At 43.3% G+C, this 18,485-nt stretch overlaps 1 protein-coding gene across 2 annotated transcripts; it reads left to right on the forward strand.

Moving 5' to 3' along the window:
• The first annotated feature begins 61 nt into the window (after positions 1 to 61).
• Positions 62 to 18,030, forward strand: LOC106854716 (acyl-CoA (8-3)-desaturase-like). 2 transcript variants are annotated; one of them, XM_014878776.2, is made up of 12 exons: positions 62 to 7,305; positions 9,838 to 9,948; positions 10,325 to 10,522; positions 11,513 to 11,614; positions 11,771 to 11,899; positions 13,038 to 13,095; positions 13,458 to 13,534; positions 13,984 to 14,081; positions 14,374 to 14,470; positions 15,137 to 15,216; positions 15,329 to 15,454; positions 15,793 to 18,030. In XM_014878776.2, exons 1-12 carry the CDS (start codon positions 7,087 to 7,089, stop codon positions 15,842 to 15,844), a joined length of 1,347 nt encoding a protein of 448 aa, XP_014734262.2. In that variant the 5' UTR covers positions 62 to 7,086; the 3' UTR covers positions 15,845 to 18,030. The 2 variants fall into 2 exon arrangements, with proteins under 2 accessions (XP_014734262.2, XP_088031721.1); XM_088175595.1 differs by having other exon boundaries at positions 62 to 3,877.
• The last annotated feature ends 455 nt before the right edge of the window (positions 18,031 to 18,485 follow it).

Genomic DNA, 18,485 nt, shown 5'->3' on the forward strand with positions numbered 1-18,485 from the left:
ACAGAGAGAGAACTGTCATAAACCTCTTTCTCCAGAATGTGCTTCTCCTGTGTTTTCTCTGCCACAATAAAGAGGAAACATCTGCAATACAATAAACCAACTGCCTGGAGAACCAGGAAAAATAACACAGATGAGCAGATTGAGAGTCCTGAGGGGTAAGACTGAAAAGGGACCTGACTCAGCATAACCAGATATGAATGCGCTGAGCTTCCTGGAAGTTTTCCAGGCTTGAGGAGAGTTCTCCAGAGAGTTTTCCAGGTTCAAGAAATACACTGAAATACACGACCTTGGAAGAACACCAGCCCCAACTTTGCCATCTAGTGGAAAGCCTTTAGCCTTAGAAATGGAACCTAAACCTTGTGGAATAACCACAGGGTGGCAGTCGGACACCAGAAGGGGAGAACATCCCAGAGGATCAGAAGGGAAGGATCAGATCCTGAGAGAGGCTTGGCAAGGGCATGGAGTGACAGGACAAGGGGGAATGGCTTCAAACTGAAAGAAGGGAGAGTTAGATGGGATATTAGGAAGAAATTCTTCCTGTGAGGGTGCTGAGGCTCTGGCACAGGTTCCCAGAGAAGCTGTGGCTATCCCTGGATCCCTGGAAGTGTCCAAGGCTGGGTTGGACTGGGCTTGGAGCAACCTGGGATAGTGGAAGGTGTCCCTGCCCATGGCAGGGGGAAGAGCATGTTGTTCCTGAAGATGTCAGAGGTTCAAAGGCTTTGAAGATTATCCAGTTAAGTGGAATATCATTGGACAAAGAGGTGGCTCCAGCCTGGAATAAATCACTTTTTCCAAATCAGGGAAGAACATCTTCAGCAATGGAGCAACTGGAATGATAAAAATGTCAGGGCGATGCTCATACAGTTAAGGGTGATGGGGCAGCTGAAAGAGGAAAACGCTGTGGTTTTCCCAACACCCACTCATTTGTTAATGGTGCAGATTTGCAGTCCTTAGCAACTCGTGGATGTGTTTGCATCCATTATCCCAAATTCCTGAAGAGGGGAATGGTGCTCTTTATGGAATTCTCCCCACCTTTAGAAAAGTAGGGGAAATCAAGCTGATTGTAGATCCCCACAGGATGGATGATGAATGCAGCTGAGTCTCTCCTAAATGGGAGGATTTGCTGCTTCCCAAGGTTCTTTTATAAGGAATATAAAGAGATTTCGAACAGGTCAGGGGTAGAGGACAAATGCAGCAATGCAACACTGCTCATGGGTGGGAAAGGAAGAGGATTACACTGGAAGAAGTTTCTTTGGGATTTGTATCTCCTGCAGGACTGGTATTAAATGTTGAGAAAGTGGGGAGGAATTTGCACCAAGAATAGTTTTGAGACAGCAGCAAGAATTGATACACCCATGACAGCTTCTATGAAATGCTGGTTATGATGGTGCCCCTTAGGCAAAATTTCCAAAGGTCTGACTGATCCATAATAATCTCCCTTGGCTTTCCTCACGAGAACCAGCCTGGCTTTTCAATCTTTGCAGCTCATCATTTAGGCTCTTGGCAGTTTGGTGATTTTTTTGTGTGAGAGAATAAAATTGTCAGCCATCCCTGAGCAGTGACTTGATCATAAAATGAGAAGTTTTGGAGCAGAGAATACTTCATTCTGTCAGTAATAAAGAAATATTCAGCAGCTGAAGTGTGAATCAAAACCAGTTCAAGATACAGTGTAAGTGCAAATTTTTAGTACCAAGGTTAATTAGCCCAATTAGCAGGAGCAGTGCTAGATTGTCTTCTAGGGGTAATATGAATATTCAAGAATAACTCAATTTTATAGGTGATAATTCCTTGTATAATGTTTGCTTTGAGTCAGGAAGGGATCAGGGCAGGCCTGTGGGCAGTATTATCCCAATTATGTCACCTTCTGCATAATAGACCTTTTCAGATGAGCACTACTCCATCGTTTAGCTGCAGACCAAGATAGAATGATAACTTCTGGCAAGAAGGGATGCCAATGTTCTAACAAGTGAGCCTGAATTCCTTTCCAGGATCATCTCCCAGTCGTTAGGAAAAAGAAACAAGGTGAGGTAAGAAATGCTGGGTGTTGCCCAAGGAAAATAAAAGGTGAATGGAAATGCTGCAATGAGCTCAGGTTTTGACATTTTCCTTGTTTTGTTCCCTCTTCTCCCTTCATCTGAGGGGAAGATCAGAAACATGTGAGAGTAGAAAGCCACAGGTATTTCTGTCTTCAGCAAATACCCCAAAATAAAGAAGTATAAAATTAGGGGATTTAGATCCCTAACAAAGAGGGGAGAAACAAACTCAGGAGAATGTTTTTGAGGGATGAGGGATAACCTGTGAGGCAGATTGGGAATAGAAAGAACAGTGAAAAAGTAATGGAATTACAAGTAGGAGTTGCTATTTGTAGCAGCTTTAGCAATTGCTAAAGCATCAAAGAAAAATGAAATTTTGCAGAAGAAGCAGCAAAATATGAAAATTATGAGTGGTGCCCTTGGGGGCAGGGTAGGATGTCGAATTTAAGGGTGAGGGACATCTCTGAGGCAAAATGTTTACCTTGCCCTAAGAATATTCCCCAAAATATGTGGCTGAGGAAGGTGAGGTGGAGGAAGGTGCTCTGTGTGCACCCATGGAACCACTGTGGGTGTTTTAATCCTGGCTTAGGCCACTTTGTTCCTAATTAAGGTTGCACAAACCACGTATTAAAACAAACCTTCGAGCACAGGCACCTCTTGTTTTTCTTCTGTGGATGCCAAATTTCAGGCGGGTGCCCTGCACTGGGCACAGAAAATAGAACAAAAATTCTGCCTGGTCTGAAAAAAAAACCAACCCCAAATATGCAAAAGTGAGAAAACAAAATGGGTTTGTTAAAGACATTCAACAATTTTGTCTTGGATCATGTTGGGTCCTATTCTTTGTAACAATATAGAGAGAATATGGGAGAGGAGAATTACAGAATTTATAACTTTAAATCAGCTTAATTTAGATCTTAAAGCCACAGAAGAGCCCTGGGATTCTGACTTTCATGAGGCTGAAGAGTGCAAAGGGTTTATTTCATAGGAATTGCAAAAAAATTTATGTAATATGTGTTTTAATGCAATTTATTATTCTGTGGGGAGATTTAGATGAGAAGGTTCACAGGGCTTATTACAGAGCCTGATTGTAGCCCTCATTCTAATTAACGTCTTGGAGTTTTATTGTTTTATTGTTTTATTGTTTACTCATACAATGCAACCAAAAGCTGGGAGGGAAAGCCTGGCTTTTCACAGGTTGGTTTTTTTTTTTCCTCTTTAGCAAAGGGTGTGAAGATTGTTTTCACAGAGAAAAAAACCCCCGTGTTAATTTACTATTGATATCTGGACTAAGGAATGAAACAAAATTAATAAAAATTTTAAGTATCTCAGCAAATGAAACCCCTCAAGGCAGGGTCTCCATTGCAAACTTGACTCTGTCTATTAAAAAAAAAAGCTTTGGTTTTGCTTTAAGTTTCTCTTTCCATGTCATGGGACATGGTATTCCTGATAAGTAGCTCCATCTGAGATGCAGGGTGGTGTTTCATTGACCCAAAAGATACAAAAAAAATACTGATCCTTTTCTCCTCCTGACTGACATGGTGCCTTTTAATGTTTTTATCAAAAGCAGTAAATTACTGGATTCTCTTTTGCTTTCCAAAACAAAATTTTGCCAACTGCAGAAGGTTTTGTCTCTTGAAAAGATTGCAAAGACCTTTCTGAAAGCAGCCTTTTCCTGAATTATGGATTGTGCTGGAGATACAATAATTTTAATTATTTCTGTTTCATGGCTGTGCTTGGTAAGAGGCACATCACAGTCACAGAAAGGGAGCCTTGAAGGAGATGAAATCCAGGAAGAAAACCAGATTGTGCACAGGAGTGTGTGTGCTGACTGTGGATGGATGCAGGTAATTTCCACTGTAGGGCAGAGCATTCCTGAATCCTCCCCAAAGGGCTCAGAATCCTGTGAGCTCCACTCCAGAGTCCCATGAGGACAAACCCTTCAAAGTAGAGTTATGTTATATAAATTAGGAATAATATTATACAAATTAGGAGTTATGTTATATAAATTAGGAATAATATTATACAAATTAGGAGTTGTGTTATATAAATTAGGTGGTACCTGCCTCCTGGTGCAGAGGCATTTCAGATCATCTCTGCTTTGATCCAAGATGCTGTTCCAGGGCTCCAGAGCACCAGGACAGGGCAGAGAGACTCAGCTCTGCTTCCAGAGGGAAGTGCAGGTGTACTTGTAGATCCTCATCCAAGGTTACACTTTTCCAGCTTTCTCCACTATTGACACCTAATTCTGGAGACCTGTTCAGCCCACAACTCTCTGTCTTCTACCTAACAACTCTACACTTTGTAAAGCAGAGATTCTCCACCCAGTTTTGCCCAGGATCCCCACTTGGGAGGTGAAAACCCTGTAAAAAAGTAAGACAATATTACTCAGAACCTAATGATCCTCTCAGGAAAAGATTTTCTTAGAAACAAACCAGCAGGATCATTAACGCTGGAAAAACCTCTAAGATCATCAACTACTTCCAAATGCTCCGGGGTATGTCAGTACCAGATTTATTTCTGGACCATTCATCTCCAGTGGGTTGAGAGCTGCAAACATTTGAGTGACAGAGGAGGAAAGGGCTGAGGCAGCAGCTGCCAGCTGAGCAGTCACGTAGTGCCCGCCTGGAAATTTGGGAAACTCTGTCAAGTGCCTGTGCAAGGAGCTCTGAGTCACAGGAGCAGCTCAGTGCACGTGTTCCAGCTCCCAGGAACACAGGACATGGATTTTGGCAGCTGTGTGGGCAGGGGTTGCAGAACACCCAGTGTGGTGTAAATTCACTTTAGCAGGTTTCCCAATAGTTTCTCTGGGTGAGCAGCCCTGTGCCTTTCACTGTCTGAGCTTTTCCATGGATCTCTTTGGTCACCTGGATAATAGAGACAGCTTCTGCTTCCACATTGGGAAGGGATTTTAATTTGAGTATCAGTGGGTGTTACAGGCCTCTCTGGATGGGATCTGATGCTGAAGAAATTCAGACAATAAATATTTATACACACTGTTAATACAGAGGACAGTCACCTTAGAGTTCCCAAACTTAATTCCACCACTTTGGTGGGCGCTGGCACCCACAGTGTAAACAGTGAAAGTCACAACTACTGACTGTGGGTACAGAGACATCCCATAACTGTTCACTCCAATACATTCCTGGCTCTTTATCCTGCATCTCCTCGTAGACCAAAACCAAACCCCACATTTTTATCTCCTCATTTTCAACTACGTGTACAAGTCTGAATGTAGGGCCATGGGAAGGGTTTTTTGTGCTTTCAGCCAGCTATGGAGTAACTTGATATTTTCACATGTGCACAAAACCCCACATCTGCAGGAAATTGTGCAAGCTGTTGCATATTTTATTGCCACCACCTCAAGTACTGAACATTGATTTAGGTAAGACTCTGCACATATACATAGAACATGAACACATCGTTAGTGTGGATACTCTCAGCTTTTATTTAGAGCAAGATGAAGAGTTACAAAATATACTGTGACAGCAGAGTAGAAATTATTCCTCCCATTTTTTTTTTATCACTGTCTTCTGATGAATACCAGCAGTCACACTTCTCTTTTACTTTGGGTGGTTCACCAATTGCCACATGTCAGGCACTTTTAAATGGCAATTTGGGGCTTGACTGATTAATTTGCAAGATGCTACATGATTTGGAGAATTAGAATTGCATAATTTGGAGTTCTGTGTCAGCCAGAAAACTGCCCACTCTGTTCTTGGGGAAAACGCCTCACTCTGCTGGGGTGCCTTGGTCAAGAAAGTAGTTTGGCTTTTTTATCTGCCTTTATCTTTCTTTATCTTTCTGTCCTGCCTGAAGCCTGCAGCTTCAGCTGAGTGTTTTCAGTCCTTCTCAGAACTGGGAGCTCACACAACAACCAGTGTTCTTGGAATCCCAGTGTGTGAATTGTCTGGGAAACTCTTTGTCACATGAGATAGCTGAGACCTGCTTCAGGCAGGGACTGGGCATCACTGCAGGCCACATCTGGGGCTGTAGAGCTAAGAAATTCAGAAACATAAATAGAAAGTTTGGGGCAAGGGGGAAAACTCAGGATTTAACTCAGTATTGCATTACAGAGGGGTATGATGGAAATAGCACCCCAGACTGTACCACATCTGCCTGCTGCTTGTACCTTCCTCAAAAGCACCCAAGGCTTAGAATTTCAGATTTAAAAAAATCCAACCGAGATTAAGACACTGCTAGATCTCAAGTAGGGCAATATTTAATTTATATTGCTTAAATTTTTCTGCAAAATTGATGTGAGTTCGTAGGAAACTTGGCCTTGCTTTGTCACTGCATTTTATTACAGCTGAGAACTCTTTACCTCTTTATTGCAGAGCAGACCTTCACAATATCAGAGATGCTTAGATTTGGTTTCTGCAGGACTAGTAAAGTTAATTATGTCAACATTGCCTTTAAGCATAGGTTTCTGAATCTACAGCCAAACTTGATGTTAACAGTTATTGCTATTATTATCATTATTGTTATTTTATCACTATTATTAGTACTAAATATTTCAATGTTATAGACTCATGAATGAATTATTTGAACAATTAGGTGGTTGCATGGCTCAAGAACATACAGGAAACTCTGAAACCAGCTGCATGCAAAGTGTTATCAATATAGAAGCCAAATTAACTGGAAATAAAGAACGCTTTCTTACTGTGTTCTTTCTTTACTCGGATCTGGTGGTATTTCAATCAATTATTTCGTTAAGAAAGGCAAGTTAATTTAGCATTCCAGAAAATTCCAAAGACCACGGACAACCTGAAGGTTCTGGGTGGTGTCGAGGCCATTTGGAGGTAACAGGCGGTCTTCCCAAATTTCTCTCTTTATTCCTGTTCGTGCTCAGTGGAGCAGTCAGACCTCGCAAAGGCAGCTCAGACGGGACAAGAAGGAGCAGAGCTTTTCCTCCTGGCTGCGTGTGGAAGAGGAGGGAGCTTGGGAAAGGTGTGTTTGGGCGAGGAGAGCCAACCAGCCCTTGGGAGTGGCTTGGAGCGGGGCTGTATAACGGGCTGGCCAGCATGGGCCACCCTCAGCCTGCATCCCAGCACGGATGGCTCCCCAGACCAGCCCCGGTGACAAGGGCACGGCGTCCGTTCCAGCCTTCCCGCAGCTTTTCACCTGGGAAGAGATCGGGATCCGCGACGGGCGCGGGCAGGGCGGGCAGCAGTGGCTGGTGCTGGACAGGAAGGTTTACGATGTCAGCCGGTTTTCCAGGACACATCCCGGGGGCAGCCGGGTCATCAGCCACTATGCCGGGCAGGATGCCACGGTAAGAGCTGGGAAGGCGCTGGAGGAAGGTGGTTCCAGAGGCAGGGAAGGAGGATGTGGTGGGGAATCCTGTCGTCACCGTGCTTGATGAGCTTGGGCTGCAGGACGTGAGGAAAAGTCCTACAGATAGATCTGAACGCAAATCTTCCAGGGATTCCTGCGGAAATCTTTGATCTGGAGGATTTATCTAAAATAATTCGGTGTTTGTTGGCAGAAATAATGAATTCTAAGCTGATCTCCCAGACTATGCTGAAAGGAGACGCTGAATTTCCGAATAGGGCAGGAATCTGAAACACGGGCACAGACTTGGCAATGTGGGAGATTTCATTCTTGTCACGACTTGAAGAAAGTTGCTTACCCTGCCTTAATTCCTCATGTTTCAGCGTGTGGAATGGGATAGCACTTCCTAACTCCTGGCCCAAAATGGATCAAATCAGTTACTTTTCACATTTCATCCCTTGCACCCTGCTTGAAGCCAGGGCAGGAAAAAGCCTGGTGGTGTCAGAGGAATTAAGAGGAGAGGTTTGAGTCTTGTTTGGTTTCTCCCAGGTTCACTGACCATCAGAGCTTGTGCCAGCTCCTGCACTTTCTGCCACTGGACTTTTACAGAAGGAGTCAAGGAATGCAGAATGCATGGAATGATTTGTCCCCAAGCTATGTCCTCCCAGCTCCTGCAAGGACGTGCAATTTACATCGCTGTATTTATAGACACCCAGGGGCTTTAACCACAGGGAATGTGTTTAAAAAATGACCTTTGATCTTACTTGCTCTTATTGTTGCAACAATTACAATCTGATTTTACTTGGTCTTAAAAGTATTTTCAAACTTCTGGGTGTACTATATCCCTTTGAAGACAGGACCACAGCCAGTAGCCAAAATCATGGGTTCAGTGTGGATTTGTGTTGCATCCTTTTCTGTCTTGCCCTTGCTAATCCTAATAATTCTTTTTGCTTTTAAAGTGCTGCTTGTTCATATATTCTAAGAAATCCACATAGAAAAGCAGGACTGGAAGGTGTCTCAAAAAATTACTGCTGCAGGACTTTACCTAAAACCAGGATCCAGGATTTTTTTTCCCCAACAGCTCTTTACTACTCTAGAGCTCATAATAGTGTATACATAGTGAGAGTTTTCTTCCTCTGTGGGGATTATTTTGAAAATACAAGGCAAGAGCATTGCAAAACATTTAACTGATGTCAAATGTTGTGAGTTATGTGCGTTGTAGGTGATAGTTCTTAAATTTAATCTCTCAAGTAAATCTTAAAGTTAATAAAATGTTAATCAGAGCCTAAAACCAGGGAGGAGAAAGAACAGGCAGAACTAAGAGGCTTTCAGTGATAAAAATCTGTGATACTAATCTCATGGATAGGAGTTTCTGCTTGAAAGGATTCATGTTCCTGTTTCCAAACTGCAGCATAGATACTTATGGATATAATCAGAATTCCTGGCAAGATGGAGGGATATAAAAATGTATAAAGACCTGGAGGATCAGGGGCACAAAATCACAATGGAAAATTTCCCCAGTCCTCTGGGTCAGGACAGAGTTGTTTCATTTGCCACTGTGACAAAGGGTCGCTGGATGTCTGTAGAAAAGCTCAAATGTCCAAAAAGTCACCCTGTTCTGACGACTTCTAGACTAAGGTACTCAGAGAGAGACTGTCTCCAGCCAAGAGGCTCCAAGGAACTCCTCTGTCCTCTTCCAGGGATTTGATCCTCACCAGACCTATGCAGAATTCTGTGCAGAATTTGGGTTGTGTTCATCCCTACTGATTTTCAGAGCCAAATCAGCAAAACCAGACTGTTCAAAATGAGGATTTTGTTCTGTCCACTCTTTCTGGAAGAAAGAAGGGTATGGCCAGCTTCTTTACCTTTCTTCTGGAAAATCCACTGAGGACATGAGCTAAAGAAGAATTTTAATTTATCTGGAATCTCATCCTTTATTCCATTGTTTATATTTGATTTGAAACTGGGATTTGAAATGGTTCTTGGACAGGCACTTTTGTGTCATTAGTGTTCCCACTTCCCCAAAACATCAACTGGTCTGGAAATTTGGAGGGAACTGTAAGACACACCCAGTTTGTGGTGCTGAATATGAGGCTTCAGCATCTATTCTGTATGGCCTTGGTGTTACACAGACAGGATTTCAAAGCCTCATTCCAAGCATGGCAAGGACACACCTCATTCCCTGCTCCTGGGTCCCATCCATAGGGCAGGGCTGCTGGCTGGAGCCTTCTAGGGACGGACTGTGCTGAAACAAGCAGATGAAAGAACAGGTTTCCCTCTGCAAAGGGTTTTTCATCAAACCCTTTCATGTTTATTACCAGCCTCGCCCAGGGGCTTTTATGAAATCTGGGCTCTTGAAACTCCTCCAGCTTCCTTGGGCCAAGCTCCAGTCCATGGGAAAGAGTGACAGGAGAGACAAAAATGGACAAGGGGAGCAGGATTTTGTGTTACAATCCAGACCTGGGGAAGGAGAGGCTCAGCTCTGGTGTTTGGTCATGTGTCCTCTCTCACTGCCTCCCTTTGTGTTCCTCAGGATGCCTTTGTGGCTTTTCACAACGACAAGTCCCTGGTGAAGAAGTACCTGAAATCTCTGCTGATTGGGGAGCTGGCACCAGATCAACCCAGCTTTGAGTCTAATAAAAAGGTGAGTGCCCTAGATTCCAGTGGTGGGAATGGCCCTGAGTTCAGCATGGGAGGAAAACAGGAGAGGTAGCAGGAATGTCCTTTGAGGGAGCACACCTGATGCTGTGGATGGGCAGGAGGTGGTGATGGACAGGAATGGAAACATGACTGTCCCAGCATCACTAAATCCACCCCTGGGAGCAAGGAATGAGCTCCAGTGCCCCAAATCCTGCTCAGTTCTCCTCACTGGGATGTCTCAGAATCAAAGCAAAGTCTGCTGACTTCGTGCTTGTTTTGGCACAGACAAACAGAACATCTCCTCCAACTTGTGTGGCTGTTTTGGGGCTCCTGTGACATTTTCAAAGTAAATAGTGCATTAATGTTCACTTTACCCACAGAAATCCCTCTTGGAGGATTTTCGTGAGCTGCGCTGCACCATTGAGAAGATGGGGCTCCTGAGACCCAATTACTTCTTCTTCTTCCTGATTTTCCTCCACCTCCTGGTGCTGGATGCTGCATCCTGGCTCGTGGTCTGGTACTTTGGCATCTCCCTGGTGCCTTTCCTGGCTGGCATGGTGTTCTTCACCACTGCCCAGGTAAAGTGCTGACAGGTGCTCAGTGCTGCAGACGCCTTTGGCGTCTTCCAGCTGGAGAGGATCAATGGAATGCTCCCATCCCAGGCACGGCCTCTCCTTACATCCCATTATCTGCCTGAAGATGACAAGCATCTTCTACGTCACAATTTTCTGTTGCCTGCAGCAGATCTCGTTTTGCTGACGGGCTGCTGCCTCGCCGTGGTGGGGTTCTTGTGGAACTGGGTCTTTCACAAGATGGGTTGAGCTGATCTAATCACTTAACCCAGCAAAAAGAAGGAATATTTCATTCTCACCTGCACTTTTGGCTCTCTGTTTCTTCTGTCAGATGGCTCTGGTATTTTTTGGGTCCTTTATGAGTCCCCACTAGCCCTGAATAGTTTTCTGCTGGATTAGTAAATTCAGCCATATAAGCAAAGGATCCTTTTCAGGGTGGGTGTAGGGAAGGAGGGAATAGGGATTTCTGGCGCTTAGATGGGAGAAATTGAGGGGTGTGGCAGAAGAAGGAAAACAGGATTTTCTTATTAGCGCTGAATGATTAAATTTGCTCAGTTCCCCCTGGAGCAGGTGCAAATGAGCTAATTTATTTAATTAATCTATTTCATTTGCATAATACCTGCTAAGGCAGATATCCCTCGAAGAGCAGTCTTGTATTTCCATGGAAATACGGAATGCAGCGAAGCCACAGAGTTGGAAACCATTCCACTTCCTAACTGGTCACTTGGAAATTAATTATTTGTGATGGCAGCAACAGAATTCTGTGCCGTGACAGTGAAGTTAATTGCAGTGATGCTTTGCTGCTTTATGAAACTAATATCTGGAATTGAGCAGCTCTAGTGGACAGTGGCCTGGATGGAAGCTCCCAGCCCTGTGAGTGTCTCCTCCACACATCAGAAGGAGGATGAAACTCACACTGTGAAGTTACAGAGACTCACAAGGCAAATTATTGCAGTAAAGCAGTTCTCTTTCCTCAGTGATCCTTTTGTCTCCCAGATCCAGATGGGCTGGTTCCAGCACGATCTGGGGCACTGCTCTGTCTTCAGGAAGCCCAGGTGGAATCATGTCCTGCAGATGGTGGTGATAAGCCTGCTGAAGGTGGGAATGTTCTCTGGGCTAACGGGGACTAAGCAATGCATGGGACTGCCCCTAAATCCAGGCAATGTCGCCTGTGAGGGAATTGCAGTAAATAGAGATGTGATCCTTGATATTGCTGTGGTTTGAATGCCTGGTGCTGCCCTTTTCCCCACGCAGGGGATGCCTGCCAGCTGGTGGAACCACCTGCACAACCAGCACCACGCCAAGCCCAACTGCTTCCGCAAGGACCCTGACCTCAACATGCACCCTCTGCTCTTCAGCCTGGGAAAAACCCTCTCCGTGGAGGTCTGCACAATTACAGCCCTCATGACAGAAAGCTAGAGTGTGATATGTATTAATATGAAATAATAGCCACCCAGACTGGGCTTTCAAACCGAGTGGTTTTTAAGGTCCCTTCCAACCCGGACTTTTCTAGGATTTTATGATGATTCCCAAAGTGTTCCAAGGTCTAAGAGTCTTGTGTTGTTGTAATGCTGAGAAGCAAAGGCTTAAAATCAGTGCTTAAGTAAGGGCAAGCACCTTGAAGGCAGCTCCAGGGATGAGTCAGCCCACTTGCATTAGAGAGTATCAGTGAGTCAGATGTTCCCTCTGGATCCTCCTGGCTCCTGGAGCTGTTCAGCTCCCAAATCCTTCAGGAGCTGCCACACACCAAACACCAACACAGCGAATGATTTCCTAATCCTGAGTCTTATGGCGTTCATAAAAAGAGAAACTATGAATAGATCCTGCCTGCTTCCATCGTGGTTTCTGATAGCATCAGGATAAGCAAGGGCTCGTTTGCTTGTTCTTTTCCTTGTAATTCCTTTAATTCTCAGAGTGATGAAATGGCCTTGTTGTGAGATACACCAGCCTCTTAAAATAATCCCTCTCTGTCTTTAACCTGTTCAAGAAACTCTCCAAGGCACATGGAAAATTCCAGCTCTGCTGTCCCAGAAAGATTCCTGCAATGGGAGATACAAAATGCTTATTGATAGAAAACCATTGGCTCCAGTTGAGAAGGATTTTGTCAGGGATTTTGGGAAAGACCTCTCATGTAGGAGCATGAGCATCCAGAGCAGGCTGGCTGTGCTCCAGTGGGTCTGATGGAGTGAAAATGTAGGAAATCAGTTCTCATGGAAATCAGTTTTCACGTCTTCCTGCTTTTTAGCAGGATCAGAGTTAGGCACACTGTGGATGGGCAAAGTGGATTTCAGGGGTTTTGTTTATCCAGTTTATTTGCTGCTTCAGTGTTGATCCAGTGCAGACTGGAGCTCTGAAGTAGTTTGCTTTAGCTCCTTATTATTTTGTCTTTCGAAGAACTACATTCACAAAAGTTTGGGGTGATGTTAAGAAACTTTTTGTGCAATTGGTGAAAAATTACAAGGTGAAGTAATAAACTTAATTGTGCCCTTTCTAATTATTTCAATATCCTTTCATTTTTCAGCTTGGAAAGCAGAAGAAGAAGTTCATGCCTTACAATTACCAACACAAGTATTTCAGTTGTGAGTATCCCTGAAAACCATGAGTGCATCTCCTCCCCCACAAAATAAGGGTTTTTAAAGATATTCCCATTGAAGTGAGAGCTCCAGGAAGCTTCCTTCACATTAAAGAAAGTCCCAGTGAGGAGGAATTGCTCCTTAATCTCTTTTTGGGTTATGAGATGTAGATGGGGGTTTATCAAAGAGAGGGAAGAAAGGGATGGGAAAAAATGAAGAAGTGATGAGAAGAAAAGAGGAAGAGATTGTGTGGGTGCATGGAGGTTAATATGAGCGGCAGACAGGAATTTTTCTTCCAGTGGAAAGAAGAATCATTTTTATGATGCAGTGAAATGACAAATGTCTCTTTCTTTCCTTCTGTCCTTCAGTGCTGGCCCCGCTCGCCCTCGTACCCTTCTTCCAGCTCTCAATATTCTACTTTGCAATCAAGAGGAAAAAGTGGTTGGTAAGAACTGCTTCCCTATCTGGAAAACTCCAAAAATGTCACTGTGTTCACCTTCACCTCCTATTGGCCAGGTGCTTGGGGGGGAAAAGAGAAAAAGGACAGAAAAGGCTGATTCTAGGCTTGCTGCAGCAAGAGAAAATTGCTTAGAAGAGGCCTTTTAACCTTTTAGCAGATAATTAAAAGTTACCAGGAAATTCCCAGACCCAGAGTGTGATGGCAGGCCTGTTGTCTGCAGTTATTGATGGTTAAGTGGGAATATTTTAGGGACACACCCACCTTGATGCAGAATGAGTTTACTCCTGATAAATTAGAAATTTGCATACCAGAACATTTTTTAAGCTACAGTTGAAGTAAAAGGGAGAGGGTGGAGTGGAGGCATTTCATCAACAAAGGCTGATTTTCGTCTTGATTTGTTTGGGGTTTTTTGTTTGGTTTTTTTTTTTTTACAGGACCTGATATTGGTTGTGTCTTTCAACATCCGAGTCTGCCTCATGTACATTCCTTTAATGGGATTTAAAAACTTCATGATATACTACTGGCTGTCCAGGTAACTCAGAGCACACCCAGAGCCCCCATAATTAATATTTGTAATCAATACTGAGCTACAAAAAAAGAAATGAAAACTAAAACTATGATTTTCTCAGAATTAAATAGTCCAGAAGAAACAGTTTAACTTCAGGGGGGTGGTGGCTGCTCAGGGACATCTGCAGCTACAACTTGAGTGGTTCTTAAACTCCAAAAGTGCTTTTTTACTTGAGAAGAGACTTAACCAAGTGTTTTAGTGTTAAATTTGGGTGGGATTAGAGATATGGCAAGAGTTTCTGTGTTTATCTGCCCAGGTACCTTGAGAGTACCTGGTTTATTTGGGTGTCCCAGATGAATCACATCCCAATGGACATTGATTATGACAAAAACAAAGACTGGGTGTCTACTCAGGTGAGAAACTCCTTTCTTCTGGAATACTGGGTCTGCTGATCTTAATTATAGAACAAAGACAATGTTGTTATTCTCTTAGATTTACTGTTAAGGAAGTTTGCCTTCAATCAATAAATACACATTTCTGTCATATTGAAACCATTTAAAATTTTAGTTGGAAAAGAGGAAATCTAGATTTTAAAAATCCTGTTTTCTCACTGAAAGGCCTTGATATGTTTTTCACAACCCTTTCCCTTCCCTACCATAGAAAAATGCTGGTGGCATAACAGCCAATCTCCTTTTTAGGCCAACTAAAGGGAAGCAAAGTGGGATACCTTTATTTTTCCCCTACAGGCTGCAGGTTTACTACAGATCAGATAAATCTGACAAAACTGCCTGATAAAAATGAACATGTAAATAGAGCTTTGCTTGCATCTATCCTGCCTCCAGCAGTATAATCCCATATAGTGGGCTTGCAGCAGTTTCCTCTTTTATCAAGGATAAAAACTCAGCCTGGCTAGTCTAGCCTGTGCTGAATTCCTCAGGGCAGTGATGGCTGTAATCCCTGACTTTGCCTTGATTTTTATGCTGGGTAAGGGTGGGCAGTGACTGCTGGGGGTTCAATTGTTGGACTTGCAGGAAAATAAAATCTAAATCATTTGGGGTTTTGGGTTTTTTCCCTCCCAGCTCCACGCAACCTGCAACGTGGAGCAGTCTGTGTTCAATGACTGGTTCACTGGGCACCTGAACTTCCAGATCGAGCACCAGTGAGTATCATCCTGGGGGGAAAAATGGGAATCATCTGGGGCAGGGGGATATTTTGGACAGGGAGAAAGCCAAGTCTTGCCATAAATAACTCTCCCTCATCCCATTCTGCAGCCTGTTCCCCACAATGCCACGGCACAACTACTGGAAAGTGGCTCCCCTGGTGAAAAGCCTCTGTGACAAACACGGCATTGAGTACAAAAGCAAGACTTTGCTGACAGCCTTTGTAGATATTTTACAGTAAGTGTCAATTAACAAGATGATTTTGTTCTGTGATGGCAGGTAAGAGACAGCCAGGCAGCCATTTCAAATCAATGCCCACAGAGAGATCAAACCTAGAGTTTATTAACACTTTTCTAAAGTTTTAAAGTTTCAAAGCCTTAAAAGCTTTTTAAAAGCTTTTTTTTTTCTCTTCCTTAAATCCTCTCAGCTCATTGCCAGCAGCCACACTTTGCTATGAGGTGTCCATGCAATTTAAAATCCATTTTTTCCCTTTTATTTCTTTAACTACAGTTGACCTCCCACTTGTTGAACTCTGTCTCCTCCTAAGTGATTTTTTTCCCCTTCTGCTCCTGCAGTTCCCTGAAGGATTCTGGGGAGCACTGGCTGGAAGCATATCTGCATGGATAGAAACTGGCAACTCTGCAGGGAATCCCTTCACCACACAACTGCTGCCAAGAGTCAGGACACACCATCCCTGTGTGTGTCCTCAGGCACAGGAACTCAGGAGCTGGGCAAAGTTAATTTCAGTAAGAAGGAAATGGGAAAGTGGCTTCAAGATACTTTTTTTTTTTCCTTGTTCCCAGCCACGAACCTCTGTTTTTTTCCTGCTCTCAATCAGAATTCAGAGATGGGCTTTTAAACTTGGGGAGAAGTAGCTCTTGAATCAGCTTGATCAGTTTAACTTTATTGGAAGTGCCAGCTCCTTGCTTATGGAAGAGGTTTGAAAGGAAATTCTTCTCCGAGTCGTAGAATCCTGGAACAGTTTGGGTTGGAAGAAACCTTAAAGATCATCGTGCTCCACCCCCTGCCATGGGCAGGGACACCTCCCACCACACCAGGGTGCTCCAAGAATTGTCCTTGAACAGTTCCAGGGATGGGACATCCACAGCTTCCCTGGGAAACTGTTCCAGTGCCTCACAATAAAGAATTTCTTCCTAATATCCGATCTACACCCACCCTCTGTCAGTTCGAAGCTGTTGTGCCTCATCCTGTCCCTGCAAGTCCTGATAAAAACTCCCCATCTTCCTCACAAGCCTCTTTCAGTATTAAGGTCTCCTTTGTGTTCTTGGCTCAGTGGAAAAAAAGCAGGGAAAGTGCAGGAACTCAGGAGACATTAGGCCAGGGGGAGTTTTTAAGGGATCTTCTAGAACAGATCAAATAAATGTTCAAAGAACACGGTGGGCTCTGGGGCAGGTCCCCGTGGCTTCTGGCCACCTTGCTGTGGCTGTCAGGGGTTGGAGCAGGTTCTGTTCCTGGATTGCAGGGGCTGCTCACACCTGAGCAGCCAGGTGAGCACAGTCTGTGGAATCCATGGCATCAGGCACCTCTGGGGTCTGAGTGCTGGCTGTGCTGCCAGGTTGGGTTTCTGGGGTAGACCAGTTTTGAATCAGGCTGAGAAGACAAAGCACTGAGGAGTAGGTCCAGATTTCAAGGATATTAAGGGTACTCTTGCTTCTATATATATATAGATATTACATTTTAGCTAGTTTACCTCTTGGTGGTTCAGTACAATTAGTTTTACAAGAGAATTATGAATAAAGTTCTTGATCATGATTTTTAGATTGAAGTCAAAGCCTGTTGTAGAAGGAGCTCTGATTTATCTTGTTGATTTTGAAAAGCAATGACATTTCCTAATACCACTTAAAGCAAATATATTCCATTATGGGAACCCATGTGGTACTGTACCCACCTCGCTGACCCAAAACCAAAAAGATTTTAGTGGCAAGAACCTGTAGTGGCAAATAAAGAGACAATTTATCCATAAAAGCAAAGGCCACATTGTTCTTCTCCTCTGCTTTCGCACCCAGAACTTTCAGTGGATAAATCACCCACAGGAGGGAGATGTGGGAGGTTTAAAAGCAGCTCATTTGTGTTGCTATTTACTGACACCATCACCTCTCTTCTGGGTAACAAGATCAAGCCCAACAAACAAAGCAGGAGGAGTTTGGACTTTTTTTTTTTTACTTTTTTTTTTTTTTCTTCTCCCCAGAACATCTCAGTTCCTTATTTTAGTTTATATTTTTGTGTGTAGGTGGAGGTACCAATAAAACTGTCCTGGTTATATCGTAATGATGGCTGACAGAGGTCTTTTAAAAAGGTCCTATTTTAAAAAGTAGTTATTAAAAAAGTGTATAAAATTTAGTTTGGAAATCTCTGCTAATTGGTCCCTAGAGCAATTAAGTATTTCCAAATCCAGGGCTGGTTATAATGGTGATACCCATAATTATTTGCAAAAGCAGAAACATTATATAATTATTTAAGCGATAATAGTGCCTTGAGATGAATGCAAGGATTTCATGGTACTACATAAAGGCATTTTAAAATTGCTGTCCTGCTGAAGGTAATATAAATATTAAGGATTCCTCCTTTTTTTTTTTTTTACCAGTGAGACTTGAAAGCTGTGCTGATCCTGTGTCCCACTGAAATCAATACAAGGCTGAATCAAAAGGGGTTTTGTGGTGTCAGTCTCATAAATTAATCTGATCGTTTGTAGTGTTTAATTAGAATTCTGCTCATTTGAATGCCGTTATTTATTGATTCTTTTTTCAATCTGGTTTTAATTAAAACATTTCTGTCTCTATTTGTCTCAACAAGCTGCTCTGTGTCGATAATGATTTCTTTATCTTTTAAATAAAGGTTATTAACAGTGGAGCTGGTTTACCTTGGTTAAATTGTAACATGGTTTCCAAACTCCAAGGGGTCAGGTGTAATATTCCCTGAAAGACAATATTTACCATCTGGAATACCTGGAAGAGACAAGGAAATTGGGGAGATGCTTTGCAGAATCCCTCTGGCTGCTGGAGTTTGTGCTGAGATGCTGCTGGAAGTGATTTCCCTTATCCAGGTAGAGCAAAAGCTCTTTTGTATCTTTGTGTTCTTCCCTCAGGTCTCAGATTTAGGGATGCAATTGGATAAGATGCTTTGGGTGGAATCTGATGAAGAGGATTTAGAAATGGGTAGAACAACTCATTTTTCTGCTGTTGTCCTGCTCCGTGTGGCTGCACCTCTTTCCTGAGTGTAAAATTATTCTCTTATGCACTGATTCCTC

This window comes from Sturnus vulgaris, chromosome 18 (genome assembly GCF_052056855.1).
Source record: "Sturnus vulgaris isolate bStuVul1 chromosome 18, bStuVul1.hap1, whole genome shotgun sequence".
Lineage (NCBI taxonomy): Eukaryota > Metazoa > Chordata > Aves > Passeriformes > Sturnidae > Sturnus > Sturnus vulgaris.